Source organism: Oenanthe melanoleuca, chromosome 2 (assembly GCF_029582105.1).
Source record: "Oenanthe melanoleuca isolate GR-GAL-2019-014 chromosome 2, OMel1.0, whole genome shotgun sequence".
In the NCBI taxonomy this organism is placed as follows: domain Eukaryota; kingdom Metazoa; phylum Chordata; class Aves; order Passeriformes; family Muscicapidae; genus Oenanthe; species Oenanthe melanoleuca.
This window is the reverse complement of record NC_079335.1, coordinates 82,130,496-82,156,635: the sequence shown is the minus strand read 5'-3', so window position 1 is coordinate 82,156,635 and position 26,140 is coordinate 82,130,496. Positions and strand designations below refer to the sequence as shown.

Below are 26,140 nucleotides of genomic sequence, written 5' to 3'. Positions count from 1 at the left end.
CTTTGGATTGTCATTTTCTCTTTTTCCTATGGTCTTCTAGAGCTTTGCATCAGTGACTCTCAGTTTGTGTCACTGTTGGTGTGTTGGCAGCCATGGTGCACCCTTGTTAAGCCCCTGGAGATGAACAGTCATATCAGATAAGCTGATCTTAAGGGGGTTTGTAGTGCTCCAGCTTAGTGAAGGTAAAGAGAAAAGCATAGTGATGCTTTTAGAGGAAAGCCAAGTCAGGCTTTGGTTTTGGTCTGTTGCTTTCCTGCTGCTTTATCACAGGGGAAAAAACTCTACAAGCAAATAGTGGCACTTGCAGGAGCTGGAAGGAACAATTGGAGGAATTTCAGGAACTGTGTAAGACACTGTGAGGTAGAGTAAAGGTTTTGTTCTGGAATTACTGAGAGGGCAGAAAAGATGGCTGATATTGTGTGTATCAGAAAGGTGAAAGGAAAAGGACACTTACTTGGAGAATTACATTGGCTATTGTATCTCAGTGCACCAAAACCTCCCCAGAACCCAATAATGAAACCATGAGCAAACTGATGGTTCTAGTCCAGAGTGGATACACAAACTAGCTGGCAGTGAGCTGCACTTGGCAGGCCAATGGTTAGAGCACCATTCCAATATTGTGGAGCAGGAATATGAGGAAGGAGCATGAACACCATTGGTAGAGAATATTGGACCCAATGCTGTTCAATATCCTCATAAGCAGTCTGAATGATGAGATCAAGGATATCCTGATGAAATCTGGTGATGATGCCAAAGTGAGAGGGAAAGAGGACACTTTGTAAGGGAGAGCCACCCTGCTGGATAGATTGAAAGAGCAAGTGAAGAAGAACCTTATGAAGGACAAGTGTATTATCTTGTACCTTGGAAAGCATAATCAGGACTGTATCACAGACTGGGATCTACCCAGACCTGGGGTTGGTCCTGGTGGACAAACAGATTGAGAAAAGAAGGATCAGAGAGGACTTTATCACTGTGTCCCAGTATTTATAGGTGGCTACAAAGAAGATGGAGACTCCCTTTTAAGAGAATTCATGTGGAAAAGATGAGGAGTAACGGGTATAGGTTACTCTTGGGGAGATTACTATTGGTCACAAGAGGGAAATGTCTTACAATGAGAAGAATCAGGCATTGGCACAATCTCATCAGCCAAGTGGTAGATTCCTCAGTGTTGGATGCTTTCAAGAATCAGCTGGACAGGGTGCTGGGCCATCTTGTCTAGACCATGCTTTTGCCAAGAAAGACTGTACCAGATGAGACTTGGGATCCCTTCCAACCTGGTACTGTGTGATTCCATGGTAAGACCTGCAGACTTAGGCTACATGAGCCCATGCTGATTTCTGATGTTCTCCTGAGCAGCTCCACTTGGTACTGATATTTTATATTTTAAACTCCTGCCCATGCAGAGAGGTGAAACGAACCAACAACCTCTTCTCCCTTAAGCTGTGAGGAGCTTCATGAAAGTGCACTGAGCTGAACAGTTTTTCTCAGTTCTGCAGGTGTAACACCAGATCCTTCGCTTGTGCTCTTTAGTGACACCAACAACAATCCTCACCCCAAGGCACAGGAGGCATTTGTGACCTTTGAACAGCCTCTGTGCTCTGGAAATGTGAGCTAATATTTGTGTAGATTTATAGACTGAGAGTTGCTAAAAGAATCCTATTTGATCTCTGGCAAGTGTCAAAATTATGAGAACTTGATTAAGTGAACCTTTGAGGGAAGAATTGGTCCCAAGCAGAGCCCTTTTAATATGGTTTCCCAAATGAGCCTTGGGCAGCAATAATGATGTTCTTGAGTTCCCTCTCAAACACTTTTTTTCCTAATGAGGACAGCCTGTCCTGCTGCTTCTCCAACACTACATGATGTGTTCCTCATTTGCCTTATGAAAACATAAACACCAGTCTTGGAGCTTTCCCAGAATGTGCAAACAGGACTTTATCTGACTGCCTGATGTGGAGGGCACACCTATCCCAGACATGTCATGCATAAATGTTAAACAGATATTGGTCTAGGCTGGAGTTTAGATGGATTGGGGACATCACTGAAGCTGTGTCATGGGACTGCTGACAGTCATGTCAGTGCTGTGGTGACTTGGAAGTAGCTGTGGCAGTGAAGTGCTTGCCCCAGAGATGCCTCAGAAACCCAATACATCTGCCATTTTATGTGGAGCATTTACTGTTACTCAAGAAGCTTTACTGTGTCAGCAGGGAATTTTGTTTGCATCCCCTTAAACACTGCTGTCTGTCCTTTTAAAAAAGTCTTTTAAAAAGTCATTGCCCTGCAGCTGTGGAGGGAAACCTCATAATTCACAGCTGCTGGGGCAGTGTAGCAGCAGGCAGCCTCTTGCATTGGCAGGACTGGGGCTGTCTGTCCCTGTGCAACAGGCATCTCCTGGCCTGGACACTTTGTTCCCAAGGAACAAAAAGGGGGAACTCTTCCCCAGTTCAGAGACAGCAGGATCTGACTTTCAGTGCTTTGAGCAGCAGTTTAAGGCCACCAAATGGTCATTTCTTTATTTTGAAAAAAATGTTTCCCTTTCTCAAGACAGCCAGCTGCAGCACCAGTGTGGTGAAAGGCTCATGCAGCAATAGAGAGATGTAACAGGATTTTGCTTTACATAGAGATGCAATGGGATTTAATCTCACTTCTCATATCACCAATAAATTCTCCCATCTGCAAGGACTAACTGAAAGAAAAGGGTTTGAAAAAGCTTAAACAATGTAGCACATTTGGCAATATGCTCCCTACAGCAACCAGTGGCATGACTTGTGTCCTGCTGGACAGCAAGAGCTGAGTAGCACTGCAAGAGGGTTTTGAAGGCCTTTGCAAGGCTGGTAGGTCTGAATATCCAGAGGTGAACTGTCCCACGGTGGGTCTGAGGTGCAGCAATAAAACCAGAGGCAAGATATTAATAACATCTTGATGGGACCAGTAACCCATGGTGCCTTCCCGCTCAGTCACAGCCAAAATTGCATTTGCTATAAACAAACACAACAGCTGGGTTTTTAAGGGCCAGTGTATTTATTGACCCAATCCAAAGCAAAAGGGAAAAAAAAAAATAAATTATGTAACAAAATGAGTAATGCTTAGTGGGTGAGGGAATTTCTTGGTGTTTTCTAGCATGCAGCTACCTTCAGCAGAAGTGTATGTGGCTAAGATTTCATCACTGACAATGTGAAAAAAATTATTTTGCTTCAAAAGGGAAGCATTCCCCCATGCTAGTAAGTCACCCTTCAGAGCATCCTTCCTGTTCATGCTAACCATGAGTAGCCATGCATGCAAAGATCTCTTCTTTTTTCACCACTAAAAAAGAGCAACCTAGTACAAAAGTCAATGAAAGAGGCCATCCAGGCAGCATCAGCTGTCAACAGTCACTGCAGCTGTTCAATCCTCAGAAGGCATCGTGGGCCTGCACCAACTGTCAGGCAAAATTGAGAGAATATTCACAATTTTCCTGAGATGGAGTGAAATTAAGCCACACAGGCCATTTGTCTAATAAGGGGAGCATTTCCCATATCACTGGAAGGAAAGCAGCAATTCCCTGCCATTGAGAACTTCCCCCTCTACTTTTGCAAACCTGCTCTTCTGCAAATCTGACCAGCTCTGGTGGTCCCAGATGCTGTTCCCTTGATGAGCCTGTAGTGGATACAGCACTGCACTTGCCATGGCCCTTCCTTTTCCAATGATGCCAAAAGCTGCTGTGATCTGGGCTGGAGAAAGGTGAGAGGAGAGGTAATAGTGTGTTGTTACTCTAATTTCATGTATTCATTGTTCTGGCACACGTTTCCAAAAGCAGCCAAGTCTCTTTTTCTGAAGTGGCCACAGCATCACAGTGCTGTGAAGTTTCCTCCTGTCTTCTGACAACACTGCAGCTCTTGTGAATTTCCCCTCACATTTAGTGGGTTTATCCTCCCTCACCCAGGCTGAAAAACGTGCCAAAGCTGCTTTAGGCTGAAAGGTGCTGACATCCCAGGAGAGAGGGGTTACTTTGAGCTGCCAAGCACTCCCCATGCTCTCATTCCTTCTTATCTGTAAAGACACCCGACAACGAGGACTGCAACACAAATGTCCCAGTTGTCACAGGACTGCAGAAGGATGAATTTCCCCTGCAGGATCCTGCACTAAAGCCCTGCCCAGGACAGCTGGCCAGTGGAGAGCTTTGTGGGGCCTGCTGACCCAAGGGATAGAGCTGAAAACACTGAGCAGCCAGTGGCTCATCTGGTGGTGTGCTGTAAAGTGGTTTTTGGTTGGATTTGCTGTTACATGTTTTTGAAAACTTTTAGAAAGCCTTCACCAGTTTATGTATGTGCTAGACTGATCATTGATAGCAAGAGAAATTCTGACTTGCTCCCCTCCATTCTTGCCCTCCACTGAAATCCTTGTTTACAAAGACTTGTTTCCTTTTAAATCATTCTCCTGCACATCTAATAGCGCCGACCTGCTTCTTTTCAAAGTGAAATACCACAGTACATTCATTTAGGGCTTGATTGCTCACTCCCTGCAGATCACAGCCAAACTCACATTGCACCCCTTCGAATGATGAGCCAGGTCTTTCCTCAACAGAAAAATGTAGGCACGTTATTTTCATTGCTGTCTAAAGAAGAGCAATAGATAAATGGGTTTTCCTTTTTCTTTAAATACTGTAGATTATAGCCCTCCTTCCTCACTAAGTATTTTTCCTTTGGGGCTCTGGGTTCCTCTTTTGTCTATCAGAAAGAAGAATGTAACAAACTGCTAGACCATCACCACCTCCTTCTCACAACGATCTGCATGTCATCACCATCTGCTCAGTAAATCTGGGTTGGGGATTTACCCCTTGCTAATCAAGACAGGGTGAAACCAAATTAATGCTTGAAATGGTGAAGCTCCTTCCACAGTGTTGTATGTGCCCCAAGTGTGCCACTGGCAATCCTCCCAGTTTCTTTAAAGAAGGGAAATCCTAGTGGCACCCACATCTATGACTTTTGTGGAACTTCCCAAAACTCCCTTTCACCTGAGTTCCTTTATCATTTAAATTCCTGCTTTGCACTGCTTTTCAGAATATTCTTGTTTAATATTCAGTGCTTAGCTTTTGGTGAGTTTTCTTGTTGTGCTGCCCTAATCCCTCCCCTCTCCAAATAATTTTATTTTTAACAAGGCTCCTTGCAGCTCACTTCCTTGGAAATGGAGCCTCAACCCCAAAATACACAGAACCAGGCTGATCTTTTGAACCCAGGAAATTATGTGGGTTTGAATTTAGACAGGAGGGAACCCAAGCACATTGCTTACATTTGCTGGTATGAAAGCTGGCAACAATTGGTAAAAGTGAAAAGTATTTGAAGTGTGTATGCAGCCTCCCTTCCCCTGGGCATAGGGCTCTCACTTGGAGTGTCATCCAGCCACAGACTCTTGACAAGCTCAGAATGTGCCAGGAATCAAACAGTGTGTCAGCCACACGGTGCACAGTGCTCCCCAATTCCCTGGAAACTCCCTTGTTCCCTGTAGGAATGGATTTAAGAGAGTGATCCTGGGGGTGTCCCAAGCAAGGCACGCAGGTGGCAGCACCCCTGTCACCAGTCAGCCTGGCCCTCTCCTCGTGTGTCCCACAGGCTGGAAATGGACTCCAAACATGGAATGTTTCCAAGGCAGCAATTCAGTCTTTACCTTGTTCTTTCTGTAATAAATTGTGTTTAGATCAGGTACCACCTCTGGAGCAATCCCACTTCTCCACTATGGTGAGAGTCCATCCCTAGCTTGGCCTAACTTCTGTGATCAAATTGCAGTAAGTGTTTTTTTTTGTCAGTGCTTATTGTATTTGGGATGTGTTTGAGTGCAGCCTGTATGCTGCCTTTATGGGAAATACTCTGAGGACACAACACAGATGTGGAAATTTGGTCAGGTGGGCTGATGGTCTGAAATTCCTACCTGTCATTCCATCTTTTTACTGCAAATAAAGGAGGCTGGATATGAAAAAAGAGAAGTCCTATAATTTGGATTTGCCTTTTCCACTGCATGAAGGGTAACACAGGTTACCAGGTGACAGTGAGCTGGACCTGTTACTCCAGGGAATAGGGGACACATGGCCATGCTGTGCCTCACTTCACTGGCAGAGGACCATGATTCCTTTGCTTCCATGCCAGCAGTCCCAGACAGTCCTTGCTAACTGCCCTGCAGAGATGAAAGTCTCAGATTATCTGAGTTAAGGAAGAGGTTGGTCTCTCCTGGTCTGCATCATGTGCTTTCCTTATTTTTTCTTATTTGAAAACTACTTTATTTTTTTTTCTTTTTCTATAGTTTTTCTTTTTTTCCTTTTTAGATTCATGACAGCTGCTAGCTGGAATGCTACAGGTTGAAATGCTTTGGGGAGATGGGAAGGCTATTCAGTCAGGAGGCTCCTCCTTCCCTGAGGAGCAGAAAGTCCATAAAAATTTTGCTGTTGGTTTTCAGAGGTGAAAGTGTCAACCCAGGCTTTCCAAGCTCTTGGCCTGACATCTGGGCACCAGGGAAGGGCACCACGCTGCTTGTGTGCCACATTGGTTGGATGTGCTTGCCAACTTTTTCTCTCCAAAGGAAAGCCACAGAATAACATTTTTATGTGATGTAAATTTGCAGATTTCTCTAAACTACAGACTTTGCAGTTAATGTATTGTCTTATCTTGCAGTGGACTTGGCCAGTGCTAGGTTAACAATTGCACTTGCTGATTTTAAAGGGCTTTTCCAAGGTAACTGAATCCATGATTCTATAATGACTCAGAAGTGAGGACATGGTGGAAGGCTCTTTGAGTCCTGTGCACAGGCTGATGTACAGAGGCAGGAAAGCAGCCTAATGGGAATTGGTTTGAAACATTCTTGGCTATGAAACAAGGGGAATTACAGGAAAAGAAAACAAAACATCCACCAAATCCACCTAAAATAATGTCAACTGGGCTGTGACACTCTTCTGCTTCAAAGACATAGCTATGCTTGCCAGTTTGTTTATTTCTAGTAGTTTAAAATGTCTCTGCAGTTAGTATTATGAAAAATATATAACTGACTAATACTGTTTTAGGAGTCACTATTTTAAATGGGGCAACTGCAAATACCCTTCCAAAATGAGAAGGCAGGTCTTATGACATCAGAAGTCAAAGTTAGTACAATAGAAGATGCGTAAAATTGTGTGTTGTTTTTGTTTGAATCATGTTAAACTGCTTACAGAGCAGGTGCTTTGCTAGAATAAATCAAAGTAATCAGAAATCTGCCCCAAATTTCCACAGTGTCTCTGAATTCGTTCAGTTACATCCACAGATATCTTTCTGATGTATTAATGACTTCTGAACTCAGCCCCATGCCTCAGAGCTGTTGATGGAAGCGTGGTGTTAGGAGGCTTTAAAAGTGCCCCTGTTTGGGTGTGAGCTGTGCTGCTGCTTTGGGCAGTGGAGGACATCATTCCACAGGGACTTGCAACCAGGATTGACAAGGACTTCTAAGGGATGAAAACCCACGGTAGAAACCTGTGTTGTCCATCTCAGGAAACAGGTTTTGGGATGCCTAAAGGTGTAGACAAATAGCTGCAGGCTTTCCAAAAATACTTTTAGGGGCTTAATGCACTTGTGAAAATGCTTTTACCAATGTCATTTGTCAAGGGCTTCAGCACAAGGTTTGCTGGGGTCCTGAAGAGTCCTGGCCAGGGTCTTCACTTGAGGGGAGAGCTGGGGAAGGAGCTGCCACGCTCCTGCTCACTGGTGGGTCTGCCCTGGGCTGCAGCTCAGACCTTCCCTGAGCACTGGGACCTGTCCCCACGGGCACACTCCCAGCAGAGCCACGCACAGATGGAATGCAGGGCAGCCCTCCCACGCCAGGGCAGAGCAGTGCCAGGGAATGGGCACCCCTCACTCCCCTCTGCAGGTTCCTCTTCTGCACCGTGGAACTCCCCTCTGCTGATGCCCGAGGGGATTTCATGTCTCTGCTGCCGAGACAGCCCCTGAACAAGCCACAGTCCTCAAATCTCTCTGCTGCCAGACTTACTGTCCCTGGGACATCTCTAACAGGTCCCCCTGGCTTAGGGACTGAGTTCACCCACTGGTATTTTAGGGAGACAGGAGAGCCTTTGTACCCAGAGAGGGAGGAAAGCCTTCCTGAAGGAAAGGAGGAGTAAACTCCTGGGTTGAAGAGTATTTAATGTGTGCCCCATGGCTCAGCACTGCCCCTTTCTGCGGGGACCCACTTCAGAGAGCCCCCGGCAGCTGCTTTGAGATGATGTCTGTCTTTGCTTTTGTACCTCTGTGTGCAATTCCCAGGTGAGTCAGCTGGGACTTCAGAGGGGCTTGGTGAAAGCAGAAGACATCTTTCTGTGCGCTGAGGGCTTGTGAGTGACTGTTGAGAAGAAACAGTCACTTTTCCTGGCATGCCTTTAGTCAGTGTGACCTTAAGAGTGTGAAAAACAGGGGGCCCGGTGGTGAGTGCCGTGGTTAAACAGCAGCAAGAGCATTTTCGCAAGAGGACTTCAGTCATTAACTCACAGAACTTCCATGAAGGCAGCAGGGCTTTTGGGCAAGGTTTGAAGAGTCAGGCACTCGCAATGGTGTGGAAAACACCAGAAATGGATGAACAGGCTGTGAGGAGCTGCAGTGTTCGTGTCACCAGCTAGGCTGAAATACGGAGACATTGTCTCTCAGGGTATGCAAAAAGCACCCAGCATTTAATGGGGACACCACAGTTGTGTTATTGATCAGAGCTTTCTACTTTGCAGACCAACATGGTGGTCCTACATATTTTTGCCGTCTTAAATGGAAATGAGTGATGTCCAGAAACACTGGGTAACGAAGTCAGCAAAGCTAATGAGATTAGAATGTCTTACTCATGAGAAGACTGATTTGCAAAGGCCCAGTGTGCATGTGGGGGTCTGGCTTTAATCATCTCCTCTAACATTTAGGCAATTGGAGATAGTTTTGTAACAGAGTTCTTGCTGCTTAAAGCAACCAACCACCCAGCCAGGTAATTTCCTACATATTTACTCTCAACTTAACTACCTCTCCATCTACACATGGAGAGCATTATTTTTTTTTTTAAAAATATACTCCAGCATTTGAGAAAGAAGGTTTTTCTTTTTCTCCTGAAGGGTTTGACCTAGTACAGATCCAATCTGCATTTTTCACCCTGGTCCTGAATTTGGACCACAATTTTAAACCACAAAAGAGAAGACCTGAGAAGCGTTCCTTTTACAGTGATATATTTCAAGATGGTTTTATACTAAGTGAAATTACAGCTGGCACCCTGAGTACCACTCAACCTTAACCCTACAAATTGGAATTGGATTTTTAGGAAGTCTTTCAGATTCCTTTTGGTAAAGCTGAGGTTACTCGTCTTGATTTATGGCAGCAGTCACCTCCAATCTCAAACATGTATTCCAGTGTTCCAAAGGTGTCTTGGTTCATGACTGAGAGGATTTCATACTGGCCCTGCCAATGCGTTTTTTAGAGAATGGATGGTGCGTTACAAACACAATACCTGAAAACGCCTGCGCTCCTCACTTCTCCCTCCAAACGTGGCGATAATTACATTTAAATTTCAGAAGATGGCGTTGAAGAATTGCAATTAATATCCTAAACCTCCGGCGCGGCGCAGTGACAGATTCTGTGACCTGAGACGTTGCAGCAAGAGAGGATGTGGATGGATGTGCGCCGGGGACGTTAGGGCAGAACAACACCAGAGTGTCGCGGCACCAAACACGTGCTCGAAACCCGAAAGGCGGCAAGAGAGACTTTGTGCGAGCCCGGAGCTCCCACCCGGTTAGGGCAGGAGGCTCTGAAGGCAGGAGAGAGAGCGTGTTCCAGCCCTGGTGCCACAAGATGGGCTTTGGGGAGGCAGCACCCCTGGGCTCAGCGGGTGGGAGCGGCTCCGGGGGCTGTCCCCGCTGCCGGTGCTGCCGCCCCGTCGGGGATCGCTGCCCCCAGCCCCGCCGCCGCTGCTGCCCTGCACCTCACACCCTCCGGGCTGAGCCGAGCCTGGGGGCAAAAGAGGCGGGCGTGTGTGTGATCCCACCCCGCGATGCCGGCTCTGAGAGCACAGAGGGGCTGGGTGGCAGAGGGTGCCGCCGGGGCAGCGAGCCCGGCACGGCGGGGGCGGTGGGGCGATGCCCCCGCGTCTCCCGAGCATCCCGGGGGCCGGCCGGCGCCGTCTAGGACGGTTCTGGTGGGTGTAGCGAGCTGGGTCTTTACAGTAAAAGCCGCCCGGCTCTCACTGGTAGGAGTTTCCCGGGCTATTTATGTATGTGCGCCTGTCTGTACAGATTTTAAAAAACCCAACCTAGCGGGGACGCGGAGCGCGCCGGGTTGCACGCCCTCCCGCCCGCAGCCTGTTTACCAGCAATGGGGATGTGTCACTGCCTTCAGATGTTTTCCAGCTCGCCGAGTCCCCGCTCTCCTCCGCCGGCTCCACCCCGGGGCGGGGCCCGCCTCCCCCCGCCCGGCACGACGCCCTCCATCATATAAAGAAACTTCCCGGTGCCGCCGGCCCAGTCGCTCTGCGCCCCGTCTCAGCAGCCGCCCGGCAGCCGGCGGCCCCTGCCCGCTGCCAGCGCCAGCACAGAGGTAAGCGGGGGGCGGCCGAGCCCCGGGACCCCCAGCCCCGCCGGTCCGAGCCCCCGGGACCCCCAGCCCCGCCGGTCCGAGCCCCCGGGACCCCCAGCCCCGCCGGGCCGAGCCCCCGGGACCCCCGACCCCGCCGGGCAGGGAGCGGGGTGGGCGGTGCGGCGCCTCTGCTTCCCCCGCTCGGGGCATCTCCTGTGGCTGTGGCACCTGAGCGAGCCCTTTGCCTTTTTTTATTTTTCCTTTTAATTTTCTCCCCTCATCCTATTTTTTCCTTAATGCAAAGCAAAAGAAATAATACCCGCCCGTTATCTGCTCCTTAGGCGAAGGCGCGCACCGGCCCCCAGCCCGGCTTGCTCCCGCTGCCCTCGGGAGGGTCGCGGGAATGTGTGGGAGGGATCGGCTTCGTGCACAGTGAAAGGGGGGAGGGAAAGTGACTTTTTTGAGGTGTCCGCATGGACTCCTGCGGGCTCCGTCCCGAGCGCGCCCCATGCCCCCAGACGCACCATGTGCAAGGGAGATTCCGCGGGACCGGGTTTGGTGTCCGGGGGGATGCTGCCCCTGCGGAGGGTGTAAGGGGTGCGGAGCGGTGCTGCCTGTCTGCCCACAGCACTGTGCGCCTGTCTGGCAAGGGCTCGGGAAGGCTCCCCGTGGGTAGAGGCAAAGATTCCTGGGTGAGGAATCGCTTAATTTTGTTGGATGTAATAGGGGGGTGGAGTGGGAACCCGCCAAACTAAGCATTCTCCAGGTCGGTGAGTCAAACCTGACTCCAGGTCCCCATCCCTGGTGCCGGTGTCCTGGCGTTTGCACCTTCCCAGCGAGTTCCCATCCCTGCGGAGCCGCGCCGCTCTCCGTGCGCGCCCGCGCCTCTGCGCGCAGCTCTGGGGCTCTGTGTGGTGGGCTGCAAGCTCCCACGTCCCTGGGCACAGAAGTGCCCTTCTGCCGGGCTCTGTGGGTTGCTGTCGTTCCACTTTTAGGTATGTGCAGCGTGTAGATGTGAGTGTTGCTATGTGTGCGTGCTGGGAGCAGTTGGAGGGGTAGATATGTATAGGACATCATGTGTTCAAGTGCGTCTTGCTGAAGTGAGCTTGTGAGAGCTGCTTTGGTGTTATAGATAGATGCCATATAAACCACAACTGCATGTGAATCGTGTTGTGTGATGTGCCCGGTATCACACATGTGCACGATCATATGCAAGTATATTTTAGTGCAGTTTTTTCCTCTTTTGGTTGAAAAGCAAACCGCCAGTTGAACTCTCAGCAGGACAAGGGAGTTGTGCCTTGAGTCACTTGCAGTAGAAATGTCAGCGACCCATGTCTGTTCATGCGAGGCAGTATCGGGACAGGGGGAAGTCTGTCAGAGTCTGCAGCACAGGCAGTGTCTGGGGAGGGCTGTGGGGGGCTGTGCCCGGTTTCCTGAGGCTCTGTACCGTGTTTCCCGGGGCCCCCGGGGCCTCCCTGCGTGCCGTGGCTGCTGTTTGGTGTGGTGTGTGTGGCATCAGGGGCTGGGCACCGCTGGTGCAGGCTTAGCCCTGTGGGTTAGCTGACCTGTGGGTTTGCCTCTCCCCACATCCTTCCCGTTTCCCCCTCCTCCAGAGCCTCCCAGAGAGCCGGTGCTCGGACGTGTGCGGAGAGGTCAGCTCGGTGGGGCGCCCCAAAACCCCCTGCCCAACCTCTGACACGAGTGGCATGAACTTGGAGCTGGGCGAGTGCGGGATGAACTCGGTGAGCTGTGGCAATGGGAAGCTCCGGCAGTGGCTGATCGACCAGATAGACAGCGGCAAGTACCCCGGGCTGGTGTGGGAGAACGACGAGAAGAGCATCTTCCGCATCCCCTGGAAGCACGCCGGCAAGCAGGACTACAACCGGGAGGAGGACGCCGCCCTCTTCAAGGTGGGGCTCAGCCTGGGCTGGGGCTTGTGGGGCACTGGCAGGGCAGGAGGGATGCCCCTCACCATCCCATCCTTGCCTCTGCTTCTGCTGCTTGGCTGCTGCTGGTGCTGGCTGTGCCCTGGTGTCCCTGTGTCCTTCCACAGTTCTCTGTGTGGAGCTAAGTGCTTCTGGGACAGCAGCACATCCGTTTCCACATTCATTCCCCTTTCTTATGCCCACTAAACCATTTCTGTACCTTAGCATGCTGCTTTTTTAAAGCCTAAACCCATAGGGAGTAAATTCATGAGCACTGCATGCACATGTAAGCACACACACATATGCTGTTTCAAGCATTGTGCCTTGTAGTTAAATCTTTTTCTCCCTTTTTTTCTTTTTTCCTTTTTTTTTTTTTTTTTTCCCCTTTTCTCATTTTCCTTCTCTTTTGATTATCTGAAATGTTTCCAGGCTTGGGCTCTTTTTAAAGGAAAGTTCAGAGAGGGCATTGATAAACCAGATCCCCCTACCTGGAAGACAAGATTAAGGTGTGCTTTGAACAAGAGCAATGACTTTGAAGAACTGGTGGAGAGAAGCCAGCTGGACATCTCAGATCCCTATAAAGTGTACAGAATAGTGCCAGAAGGAGCCAAAAAAGGTAAAGCATCTCAAATTCCTTGTGTAACAGAATGTGAATATGTCTCATTGCAAGCATATGAGGACTGAAGTGTTCTTTTCTGGAATGGCCCTGCAGCCTTTTAAAGTCTTTTAAGGGACCAAAATGAGGGCTCAAGTGCAGCTTGTTCTGGGTGACTTGAGAGGCTGCATCTGCAGGAGGACTGCTGGTGTTTGAGTTGGAGCACTGAAAGGGAGCTCTGCAGGAAGATGCAGACAGGCGCCTGCACATCACTGGAGGAATTGCTCTTTTAGCTGGAGCCTTCCTGCCAGCTTTGTGTAGTGAGAGCCAAGCAGGCAGCTCAAGGGACAGGCAGAAAAAAAAATTACATGCTGGATCTAGGTTCTGAATACAGGGAAGAGTGATTTTGGGGCAGACAATAGGTAGTTGCCTTGGGGGGAAAGAGCTGGGAGTGAGGGATGCCAGCCTGCAGCCTCCAGGGCAGGGGCAGGGCAGTGCCTGCTCTCCAGGAAGGTCCTGGTGCCAGGCAGTGCCTGTGGGAGGCCAAAGCTTGGCATCACTGTGCTGTGGTGCAGTGCAGAGCCCAGCAGGACAGGCTGCTTCCCAGAGCTTGGCCAGGAAATCCAGTCCCAAGTGGGTGCTGGAGGGCATTTTGGTCCTCTCTCTGTTCAGTGGCAGGTTGCATGGATTTGTCTTTAATGTGCAGAATTCTGGTTTCCTTAAGGTGTGGTTGACATAATTTATTTTCGTCCCTCTGGTGAATACAGGTGCAAAACAGATCAGCATGGAGGAACAGCCATTAATGATGAACCATCCCTTTCCAATAGCATCTCCTTACACTGCACTACCATCCCAGGTATGGCATTAGTCGAGTGTTTTGCTTGGTGCCTCTACACTGAACAGCACAATTGCTCTGTGCTATGTCTGTCCTTGCTGGTGGGGCTCTCAGGTTCTCCCTGTGAAGAAACCTCATTTTGAAAACTGAGAAATTGAGAGGCAACTTTTCTAATGTCAGATGAGGCCACAGGGCAATTGATTTCCCTTGGTGTTGTTTATCCCAGAGTAATAGCTCTTTTCTGTTGGACGACAGTTCCTAGTGCACTGCCGTTCTGTTGGTGCCAGAATGCAAGCACCCAGTGAAGCCCTGCTCTTTCAAGCAGACATTTACCAGCAGTGCTTTGACTGCCTTTTGTTATTCCAGTCCCCTTATTATTCACACCAGTGGTGAGAAACTCGTTTGAAAGCCTCATTGGTGGCGGTGGCCGAGTGCCATCCGCATCGCCTGGGCACGGCTCAGACCTCCACGGGCTTTGGCAGGGAAAATCAAGGAGCTGAGATGGGGAAGCTGATGCAATGCATAGCATTAGTCCTGGCAGCTGCCTGCTAAAAGAATACCTTAAACTGAGCAGGTACCCAACTACATGGTGCCCCACGAGCGGAACTGGAGGGAGTTTGCCCCGGAGCAGCCGCATCCCGACATTCCCTACCAGTGCGCCAGCGTCCCCTTCGCCTCCCGCGGCCATCACTGGCAGGGCCCTGCCTGTGAAAATGGTAAGACACCCCTGTTTGGGGCTGCTTGCTGGGGCTGGACATCTGGAGGGACCTCAGATCCCAGGCTTGTTACTTGTGGCTTTGGTTGGAATTAGCAGATGTGGATGGGGAGGAGTGCTGGGCTCCCTTGAAAGGGAGCTGCCTTTGTGCTGGCTCTTGTATTTGCTGCCACTGTATGTGTGGTGTGTTGGCTGTGCAGTTCTCTGCAGTGATAGAAATCAGCCCCCAAAAGTCCTCAGCTGTCTCAAAAGCCCTGAGCAATAAAGAAGGCAACCAACCCTCACAAAACCCCCAAATGGGAACATATGTTCTCTAGCTTTTCTCTCTGATTTTGGACTTTTTGAGGCATACACCAGTGAGATTTTCCCTCCAGCCTTGTGGGTTCGACTGGCATTATTCTCCCTAGAGGAAAGCTAGAATTATTACTTTATTTTAGTGCTGTGGCAGTGGGACAACTTGTCATGGATTGACATTCTCTTGGGGCTGGTACAGCAGAAACAGAAGAAAGGGATGTTTCCTTCCCCAAAAATCTCACAGTACCAGAGCCTAACACAATCATGGCTTTCCAAGCTCTGCATCTGTAGGGAAAAACCCAAATTGTGAAAACTGGTAGTGCTGAAGCCTGCAGGGAATAAAACATAAGAGAAAGGGAATAAAACATAAGAGAAAGGGAATAAAACATAAGAGAAAGGGAATGGTGTACTGTAGACCCTTGCAGGGTAACTCACCTGAGGATGCAAGCATTTGCTTTGTGAGGAGAAGCTGGTGGCCCAGAAGGGCAGGAAAGGATGGGAAGCAAGAAAGGACTCCTGGAGCAGGTGCTATATTTTCAGAGGACAGCTCTCCCAGTTTTGATGCAGAGAAATCTTTGGATCTGCTAAAAAGTAAATACTCAGTGCATTGCAACTTTAGCTGGCACTATATTGGAATTATTAGGCAGAATGCTTTGCTTTTAGTTGTGCTATTTGCTAATAAAAAATCAAGGTAGCAAGCAGAATGAGCTCTACCCTGAAGTACATGCTCTGCAGCACTTAGATATTTGTAGGCAGTTGTTAGTGGTTGATACTGTGTTTCTCACTGGGCTCTAAACTAGTTTAATACTAGTTCTGCTCATAAAACCCTAATAATCTCCTGCTGCACATTTTTCTTTACTTACACTTAAACTCTGTTAATCCCAGCTTTATTGTTATACCCATCATTAGTAAGTTTTTTGGAAATACAAATTGTGTTATGCGAGGGACTTTGAAGAGCACTGTAGTAGAGTTAAAAATGTAAATTATTTCTCCAATGGAATAACATGTTCAGGGGGAATGTAGAAAGCTAAGGGACTGTTTCATGCAGACTCAAATGAAAATACAGTCCAGGTAACATCTGGAATGATTGGTAGAGTTGGCCTACCTGGAGGAATTGGCAAGTAGGACCCTTTTTAAGAAGGGGAAAGCGAGAGAGAGTTCATGTTGGGGCCCAGGAAGACTCACTTTTGCATTTCTGTGATCTCTGCCCTAGCTTTTCTTTTAGGATTTAGGCCTCTGTCACTGACTTTTGTTTGTGAAAACAGGTTGTCAGGTGACAGGAACCTTTTATGCTTGTGCTCCTCCTGAGTCCCAGACTCCTGGCATCCCGATTGAGCCAAGCATAAGGTCTGGTGAAGCCCTGGCTCTGTCAGGTAAGGTCCATAACCCCCCAGGCTTCCTGGGGAGCTTGACAAGAGACTCTCACTTCTGCCTTGCCCAGGCACCATCTCTCCTTTCAGATGAAAGGAAAAAATAAACTTTAATGAATGCATTTGGTGTATGATTGTCAGTCTGTTTTCCAGAATACTTTAGCATTTCCAGCCCCAGCTCCAAGGGATGGAGGTGGTTAAAGGTAATGGAAGTGCTGGGTTGTGGTATTAGTGCTGGGTTGCTTTGGTGAGACACCAAATCAGAACTTGCCAGGGAAGTTTGCCTGTAGTTTAGTAGTGTCAGTACTTAAGGATCAGGTTTTCATTTTGGAGGAGCACCCCCCTCTCCCCCCAAAAAAATTTTGTTGCCTGGGTACCTTGTAGTGCTCCTGTTGGTGCCATCTGTCTTTGTTCTGCTTTTTATTCCTGGTGGAAAAAAAAAATAGACATTCAGGGAAGAAAAGGGAAGTTACTTCAGCCAGGTTTGCAGATGTCTGGATGCTGGGGAACTTTCTAAGGAATTCTGGAAAAAAGGTGTGGAAATGTGCTTTTCACAGAAATAAGGGATAGACCTGTAAAGTGATACTTGGTGGGTTTCTTAAGTGGGATTGTTCTCCTGAGTCAGGATCAGTGTGTGTATGTGAACATATATTGTACACAAATGTATATACTATATGTATGTATATGTATATATTTTCAGTGCTGTGTGAATCTGTAGGAGTCAGCCAAGTGGACCAAATGGCCATTTGAAAGCAAGGCAGGGGATTTGGGGTACTCCAGCCCTGTTGGAGCTGGAGCCAGCAGTTGCTTCCCTCCAGTGCAAGTTTGCAGGTCCCCTGTGCAGAAGCCTTTTCTATGCAAAGCCTGGGGGGAAACACAGCTACTTCCTTGTTAAATCTGAGGAAGTATACTGAGCTGGTGGGTTTAATTGTGACGTGAACTTGGAAAATGTGACCAACATCAACTTTTTCTGTGCAGGTTTTTCCTCTTAAATGGAAATGTGATGTTTGTGGGATTTTGGTTCCTGCCAAATTCCCATACATCAGTAGCCCTTTAAATAAGATGAGAGAGCATTAATGCTACTGTGCCCAAAACATTTCAGTATTTATATTTTTAAAATTTTTTTACTAATATGAGCTTCTGAGTGGTGCTGACCACTTGTCTCTTGGCCTTAGCACAGACCTGAAACATCAAACATCCATACTAATGTGTCACAGTGATTGTTTTTTGTTTGTCTGTTTGTTTCTCCTTGTAGACTGCCGGCTCCACATCTGCCTGTATTACCGTGAAATACTGGTGAAGGAGGTGACAACTTCCAGTCCTGAAGGCTGTAGGATATCCCACGGCCAAAGCTACGAGGTCAGCAGCCTGGACCAGGTTATCTTCCCTTATCCAGAGGATAATGGCCAGAGGAAGAACATAGAGAAGCTGCTGAGCCACCTGGAGCGAGGAGTAATTCTATGGATGGCCCCTGATGGCCTCTATGCCAAGAGACTTTGCCAGAGCAGGATCTACTGGGATGGGCCCCTGGCACTCTGCAGTGACCGACCCAACAAGCTGGAGCGGGACCAGACGTGCAAGCTCTTTGATACTCAGCAGTTTCTGGCAGGTAATTCCCACTATGGCTTTGATACCCTCTTGGAAATGTCACCTGGGCACTGTCCCCATTATGGGGGTGCTCTTTTCATTAAAGTGAGCATTGCCCCTTGATACTTCTGGGCAAATGCAGCCAAGGGGTGCTTGAATCCTGAGTAATCCTATAAATTTCTGTGCTCTCTGCACATTCAGTGCCCCTGCACAGACTAGCTGGAGTCAACTGAGGCTCAGCTGGTGACACCCAATCCCTCACATTTCTATACAAAGCATAAGGAGGAACCTAGCAACATAGTTTTTTCCATAAATTGACATAGAGAACTGGATCCTTATCTTGGATTTGCTGGTCTAGGTCTTGGATAGGTCTGTGGTCTGCACCTGCACTCCTCTCAGCTTGACCCAGAGCAAGCCTGAAGTCTTGCCCAGAGTATACAAATTTCAGTAGCAAGCCTTCTTTTCAGTCTGTGCCAGTGTCTCAAGATATCTAGGAATTCAAAAGGATTTCACAAACTCTGCAATTTCAGGATTGCCTAATATTCTGAGCAAGGAGGTGCATACCTCACCAGAGCTCTCTGGAAGGGTCTCCTTTTGCCCAAGGCAGTGCAGAGGGAGCAGGGGAGTGCTTCAGGACAGTGCCTTCCCCTTCCAGCCCATGAAGGGAAGGGGCAGAGCTTCAACCTCACTTCCCAGCACACCTGAGCAGTGAGAGAGGAGAGCTGTCCACCCAGAGGGACTGGTGGGAGATGGTCACTGTCCCAGAGGACAGCTTGGGCAGCAGGAATAGACATTGGCCTCTTTTTGATGTTTCTGCCATGGCTTAGAGGTGAAATAAGTGGCTGTGATTTGGTGTGTTTTCTTACTAGAACAGGGCATCAGCCCTGGCATGACACTGGCAGGTAAATAATGCCTTGCAAAATTTAGAAAACCCCAACAAACTAAATCCAATTCATCAGCTTTAGCATTCTATATATTCCAAAGCTGATACACTCTCTTAGAGAAACAGCCAAGAAAAAAATTTATTTAAAGAGAGAAATCTTATATAGATGTGAGAATTGACAGTTAAAAAGGGGAATTTGAGGTCAGGTATTGGGCTGGGCTTCAATCACATGCTAATTTAAAGATGTATAATTCTGTGCCTGGTGATGGTTTTGGAAATCCCTTTCCCTTTTCTCAGGTGGTTTTTTAGACGTGCTCTGGGTTCTTCCAAATGGTTGACAGGACATCTCTTTTTAGACACCTAACCCCAAAGATAAGCTCAAGCAGTAGTTATTTTTCACCCCTCCTAAATTACTTATGCACCAGTGCCTGTGCAAACCCAAGTGTGTGGTTGCAGTCACAGTCTGTGGCGTGTGCAAAGTGAGATTTTGCATGTGATGATGCTCAGTGAAGTTTGTAAGTGACTTGTCATGGGCCTGTCACATCTGTGTGTTAATTGAATGTGCTGAGGTCCCAGCCTGCAAGTGAGCTCTGGGATTCCCCTGTGCTGGGAAACTGGGACTTCCCTGCAAAGAGAGGCAGGAGATCTCTGCCAGGAGAGGGAATCATGAACAGCAGAGGGAGGGACAGAGGCAGAGCTGCTGTGAGCCAACCACAGCTCTTGGGAAACCACTGAGGAGCTGAACCCTGAAATGCAAACTGCACTGGAGCATTGGGGGCTGTGCTGAGAAGCCTCTGCTGCTGAGAAAGCTGAAATGGGGCAATAAACCAGAAACCAGGGGAATGGTCTCTGTGGGGAGAGATAAATGCATTGTAATTGTACATTGGGCTGGGTAGAGAGTAGAAGAACAGAAGAAAAGAGCTTGGAGTGTGAGAGTAGCAGCCAGAGAATGGTTGGTGGACAGAAGGAGTGGCAGCTGGAGTATCAGGGGGTGGGAAAGGTTTGGGGAGGGACATGGGGAGCCCTTTGGTGTTGGATGATGCACTTGGGCCTGGGAAGGAAGGTGGAGTGAGTGGAAGGTTCTGGAGAAGCTCAGGGCTGACCTCAAACCATGATTATCCTGGTGGTGGGAAAGAAAGGGCTTTCTTCTCCAGGTCTGTGCTATGGGCACTTCCACAGGTTTGGAAAATTGCTGAAGCCATGTAAAACAAGGGGAAGAGGAAGTTGAAAGAAGTTTCACATTAGCAGTGTGGCTGGATTTGCCTTGGGTGGATCATCCTTCTCTGTCCTGTAGCACTCAGAGGGAAGCAGAGTCCCATGGAAAATATCTCATCTTTCTTGCCTTATCCCCAGAGTGCTCATGGCACTCTTCAGGGGCTTTGGGGGACACTTGGGGGAAAGATATACTTTACTCCACATTCTGAATGAGCTGCCCATAGTTTTACTTGTTTTACTGGCCCTCTCAGTAAGGCTGGTAGTCCAAGCCAGGGTTGGGATGCTGTTCTGGTAGCCACTGAATCCACACCTTGGATTGAAAAGCTTGCAGTTAGAGAAGGAATGGCAGGGATGTATTTTGGGAAAAGATGATTTGTCATGCCAAGTTCAAAGGCTCTCCTTTCCTTCTCTAGCGGGGAGGGTGCTTCGTTATAATATATTGGCTATAATATTAATTGCAGCCTTTCCCAGAGAGCATGAACAGGGTTATAAATTAAAATGGAATATTTACCTATCAGATGTGTAGAAACACAGCACTTAACACACACTTTAGCAAGGATATTGTATTGGATGGAATTTTTTCTGGATAGAAATGCAGTGTCAAACCTTTGGTCCATAACACTGTAGATTTTGGTTTGAGTGGAAGTACCTTATAAAGGCCTCCACTGCTACTTTTCATAGGGGAGACTGACTATTAGAATAATAATATAATCTGATAATTTCATTTTGCACAAGGTAATGGGTTAGGGAAGAGAGTGCAGGGGCACAGAAGACACAAAAAGCTCTTTTGCTGGCTCAGTACATGGCTGAAGTAGAGCCCCTTTCCCTTCCCTTACCTCAGTGTCCTGCACTGGGCACAGCCATGGCAGTGGCTCTGTGACAGTCTGGCTGGGGCTAAATTTTATTCCTGGCACTATTTTGTGTTTCTGGCACTACCAAGACATTGGTTTCAGTGTTGCTCTTGTGTGTCTGCTTGAATGGTTCCCAGCTCCCAGCAGTGTCTGCTCCAGGGGTTCTGTTGGGGTCCCTTAGAAGGACTAATTGGAAGAGATCTCGGTTTGTGCATATGAAATTAATTGTGAGACAAAGCAAACAGAAAAGTTGCAGTGTTGTAACTCACTCCCCCTGATCTGAGGGCAAGTCTCCAAACTCTGTGCTTACCTTTTGCCTTTTTCCTGACCTCTCTCATCATCTCCTGGAGTAACTTTATCTTCTCCACTGTGCTCCAGGGTCATCCACAAAGTCTGTCTTACTGGCCTGTACTGGTTTTGATTAATTTTGATTAATTTTTTTCATAGCTGTCCATGTGGTGCTATGGTTTGTATTTGTGACCTAAACAGTGCTGATAACACAGGGACAGTTTAGCTGATGTTGAGCAGTGCAAGGACTATGTCAAGGCTTTCTCTGTGTCTTGCTCTGCCCTCACAGGCTCAGTCTGGGGTGGACAGGAGTCTGGGAAGGGCAGAGCCAGGGCACCTGACCCCAGCTGAGGGATATTGCATTCCATGTGACCTTGAGTTCTGCAGTAAAACAGGGCATGGGGGAATTTGCCAGAGGTTGCTGTTGCTTGGGCACTGGCTATGTATAGGTCAGCTGGTAACAAGTGATTGCTTTCTCCATCATTTGTTTTTCCTTGTTTTGTCTTCTTTGTTTCTTTTTCACCCATTAAACTGTCTTTATCTCAACCCACAGTTTTTTTTTCCTTTTTCCATTCTGTTTTTCTCTCCCATGGTGGTGGGAGTGAGTGAGTAGCTGTGTGCTGCTTGCCTGTCTCCCATGATTATTTCACAGCACAGTACTTTCTCTCTTCCCAGAGCTGCAAGCCTTTGCTCACCATGGACGTCCTCTGCCGAGGTACCAGGTCGCTCTGTGCTTTGGGGAGGAATTTCCAGATCCTCAGAGGCAGAGGAAACTAATTACAGCCCATGTAAGTAGGATTTCTGCCTTGCCTAAAACAAGCACACTCCTTGGAGGATATGAATTTGCCAGTCAGGCTTTTGTGCCTTATGTAGATTGAGTGAAGTAGTAAGTTGTTGAAAATGCAGCACTTTCCAGAACAAGGTTTAATCCCCAGGTCTGCCAAGGACTGACTGATAACCCTCAGCAGAGCAGCTAATCCTCCCTCTCTGCAGAGCAGAAGTGTCACATGTGATCTGTTGCAAATCCCAGTTAAAGCTGAAATGTACCTGCAGCTGCTGGGCTGTGTTGGCACCACCAGCCCAGTTGTGCAGCTCCTTGGGCTGCCTGGCCAGTGCAGGATGTGCTGCTTTTGCACCCACTGCACCTGAAGCTGCTCCAGAATCCCAGCCTGTCTCAAGGAGCTCAGCCCTTAATGGGATGCAGGGCTGCCTGTGCAGGGGTTCAGTAGCTGTCAGGCTCTTGGGCTGACTCACCTCAGTTCACACACACTCAAAGCTGCTGTTTCAGGATGCTTTCTGAGGGAGGGTGATGGCAGAGACTGAGACCTGGTACTTTCTGAATTGGCTGTATTGGCCCAGAAAACCACAAGAGAGGTGGTAATGCTCACATTAGTGGCAGGGCTTAGCTTGCTGCATCTTTGAGAAGAAAACTGGTGTCTCTTGAATATTTGTTGAAAGCCCCTTCAGTAGCAGGATGGATCCCAAGTCAGACTTCTACCTTAAGCTGTGGCCTCTCCTTAGGCTGAGTAACTTTTGTGCTGCCATAATGCTGCCTAGCAGGTCTCTGCGGTGGAAGTTGAGAAGCTCACAAACCCATGCTGAGCTGTGCAATGACTAGTTAGAGATGGTTGCCCATCCCTGACTCTCCTTCAAATCTTTTCCATTCCAATTTTTGCTTTCCAGCTTTCCATCCCTGCTTTCTAGCATCCTCCCTCCAGCCCCCTTATCCATCTCTTGTGCTGATTTTTTTCTCTGTGAGCCTCTACCTCTTGCTTATCCCAGGACTTTGCTTCCCCTTTGCCAGTTGCTCAATCTGCCCATCCTCTTGATCTGTCTGGGGCTCTACCATCCCACCAAACAGTTATGCACTGGAAGCTGCCTGGGGCACCTGTCCCTCTGCCTTCCCATCTCCACCATGGCATTTATTTCCTCCAAAACAGTTACTGTGTCCTTTAATATATATATGGAGGGATTGGCTGACCAGCAGAGGGTTGTGGACAAGTGTCATCCATCTTCACTGAGAGTTAGGAGGTGTTTGTTCTCAGTGTGCAGCTCAAATATTTACAGTCAGAGCCCAAAGACCTTAGAGGGAGTGGTGGTTTCTGAAGAGACAGAAGTGAAGGCAGTGTTAACTCATACAAATCCCACATGGTGGTTGAACAAATTCCTCATCAGAGCTTGAATGAACAGAAACAAGAGTAACCTTGATGTTAAGTTGAAATCTAATATCAGACACAGTCATTTGGCGACATACCTCAGCCTACCTGGTGGCTCCAACATTGCAAGTCCTCAAAGTACTTTGCAAGGCAGACAAGACTTCTGGTGTGTTCAACATGTATTTAAACACTTTGAATGGCTGTGGGCATGTGTGCCCTGGCTCACATCCTGGGGCTGGCTGAGGGACTGCAATTTTTCATACATTAGTTGTCACTGCCACAGTCTGTTCTAATGAAGGTGGTGAAGGTAAGGAGTGTGTGCAGGTAGGCAGCAGAGCTAGGCTAGGCTAGGCAAGACCTAGTTTAAAACAGTTTAGTGAAACCACTGAAATTGTGTTCCTGTTCTGGTAAGCAGAACTGTTCTGTCCCATCTTGTTTCTTGCTTAAAACCACCCTGAATAACTAAGATGAGGAGCGTGAAGTTTTGCCACATGTCTGATTAACATTTTGTCTGTTCTTAAGGTTGAACCAATGTTTGCCAGGCAGCTGTATTACTTTGCTCAACAAAACAGTGGACATCTGCTGAGAGGCTATGATTTACCAGAACTTGTGACTAGCCCAGAGGATTATCACAGATCTATTCGCCATTCCTCCATTCAAGAGTAAGAACCTCAGAAAGAGTGGTTTTAAAGGCACTGTAAAGACTGTGCAGAGTGGAAGAGCAGATCTGGGTCATGATTTGGAGATCCACAATCCAGCTGGATCCAGGGGTTCAATGATAGGAAAGTGACCAACTAGGACAACTGTATTGTACAATAAAAATGACGAGTCTTCATTTGGATGCTACGTCTCACATAGGGTTCCACTGTCGCTGAGAATTAACTGGAAACTGACAAAATGATTGCTGTGTTTACGTTTGCTTAGTGTTCTCCTTGGCTTTTGAGGACTGATCCTTACTGAAGACTTAAATCCAGAGTTTACACTGTTACCTTTGCAGGGCTATTTATTTTGGATTACTGATCTCAGGGAAAGTACATCAACTTGTGATGTTCCCAATTTGAAACTGTAGCTACTGTAGGTGGGTAGCAGACGTAGATGGTTTATTGAGAATAGTTAAGACATGTATGTGGTTATAAATTTAGATTCCTAAGTGTGAGGCCTATATTCTTGTATAGAATATTTCAGTGTATTTTTTGAAAACAATGCAGTTCTTCAGAGACATATTTTTTTAATGCCTGACTGACACTTGTCCTGACAATGAATTTTGTTGCTGCCATTGTTGTTATTGGATTAGCTTCCATGATAGCAGTTTCTAAAGTGATGCATTTATGGTACTGTGTTAAGAAAAGTGACCATTCAACTCGTATTACCTGTGAATTTAGTGGATTAACCACTAAAACTCTAGAGTCCCAAAGAGCAGGTTTATAAATAAATTGCATTTTTCTTATTGTAAGCTACTATGCGTGCATTATACATATATATGTATGTATATAAGTATGCATTAGAATGAAGTTAGCAGACCTTGCAAATAGCACAGAAATGGTCCAGCTACCCCTCTTTGATGTCACATGCACAAGCCAGGTTAAAATAACCACCACCTCTGACTTACACAGAGCCGAATCTGCTGTTTGTGAGCACTTGCAGCTTTCTTCCAGTGGTACTGAAGTGAATGTGAAGGGAGAGCTCAAGGAGAGCAGCATTTGGCCTCCTGTACTAAGACAGTCAAGGAAATACCTGTTTGAATGTTTGCAGAGTTTGATGCAGTTTGCAGCTTTCAGTGATGGGGTGCTGTTAGACAAAGAGGAGAGGTCTGTTGGTGTGTGTGCCAGTGAAGTTTCCTTGGCAGTCAGACCATGTGATCTTTGCAGCTTTCCCTCCAGAACATGATCCTCCTGTGCTTAGCAGGCATACTTCACTTGACTTCCTAAATGAGGAAGGAAAAACGGTACTTGGTCTGGCAGCAGACTTGTGTCTTAGGGACTTTGAATTTATACATCTTAAAGATGCATACACTTTTGGGATATATTATCCCCCTCCTTCTCCACAGTGCCAAGCAGAATGAACAGATCATTTCTGCTTTGTTACTTGAAGGTTTTTTTTTTTTTTTTTTTTTTTTTTTTTTTTTTTTTTTTTTTTTGTCCTGGCTTAAAGATTTTTGTAGGGGAGACCTCTTTCTCAGACATTAAAAGCAATGCTCTAGGTGACCATCTGAGCTTCGCTTGTGCTTTGGTCCTGCGCCTACATTTTACTGAAAGGGACTTCTGTGTTCAAACTTAACTGGTACAATACAAGTATTTGATGTGTTTTTCACTTTTTCTAGTGGTTGTTGCTTCATATGCTCATTGCTTCAGCTCATGTCTTGGAATAAAGTTCTATTTCCCTATCAGCTCGGTGCCTATGTGTTGTTTTCAGTAGTGGGACAAATGTGACTCCTGTGGTTCTGCACTGTGAACAGCAGTGCTGGCTGTCTATGGGGAACTCTGCTCTGAGCCAAAAGTGCAGAGAAAGGTCAAAAGGTAAGGATTTTTGTTTACGGAAATGTCTGCAGTATTAGCCACAGGTAGCAGAGAAAGGGAAAATGGGGAGGTTCCCCCTTGGCTGTTGGTTTCCAGTCCATGGACAGTGCAGCAGAGCCCTGCAGCTGGGGACCTGCTGCTGCCATGCTCTGCCCCTGCCCCTCCAGGGCTTCTGGGGCTGGGGACCAGGCTGTGCTCTCCTGGCCAGCCCAGCATGTGGGGATCCTCTGGCTGCCCTTAGTCCCTGGCTGTTACAGCTTCCAGTGCACTTCAAAGTGAGTAAAGCATGAAAAGGAAGATGGTAAAGTGAACTAAAGTAGTGAAGTTACAAATAGGAGGGAATTTACCAGCCCCTCTTTGCTGGACATCAGGATCCTCAGAGGGTTT

The 26,140-nt window shown here is 47.6% G+C and overlaps 1 protein-coding gene across 1 annotated transcript; it reads left to right on the top strand.

Annotated features, from left to right (window-relative positions):
• Positions 1-10,471: 10,471 nt before the first annotated feature.
• Positions 10,472-25,612, top strand: IRF4 (interferon regulatory factor 4). Its single transcript, XM_056483867.1, has 9 exons — positions 10,472-10,544; positions 12,137-12,433; positions 12,878-13,064; positions 13,811-13,899; positions 14,453-14,594; positions 16,153-16,260; positions 17,513-17,866; positions 21,757-21,869; positions 23,760-25,612. Exons 2-9 carry the CDS (start codon positions 12,230-12,232, stop codon positions 23,901-23,903), a joined length of 1,341 nt encoding a protein of 446 aa, XP_056339842.1. The 5' UTR covers positions 10,472-10,544; positions 12,137-12,229; the 3' UTR covers positions 23,904-25,612.
• The last annotated feature ends 528 nt before the right edge of the window (positions 25,613-26,140 follow it).

Coding starts and splice junctions, on each gene's coding strand:
- IRF4 (XM_056483867.1), top strand. CDS start 12,230: ATGAACTTGGAGCTGGGCGAGTGCGGGATGAACTCGGTGAGCTGTGGC. Junction 13,065..13,810: donor GCCAGAAGGAGCCAAAAAAG/GTAAAGCATCTC, acceptor TGGTGAATACAG/GTGCAAAACAGATCAGCATG. Junction 16,261..17,512: donor TGAAGCCCTGGCTCTGTCAG/GTAAGGTCCATA, acceptor TTCTCCTTGTAG/ACTGCCGGCTCCACATCTGC.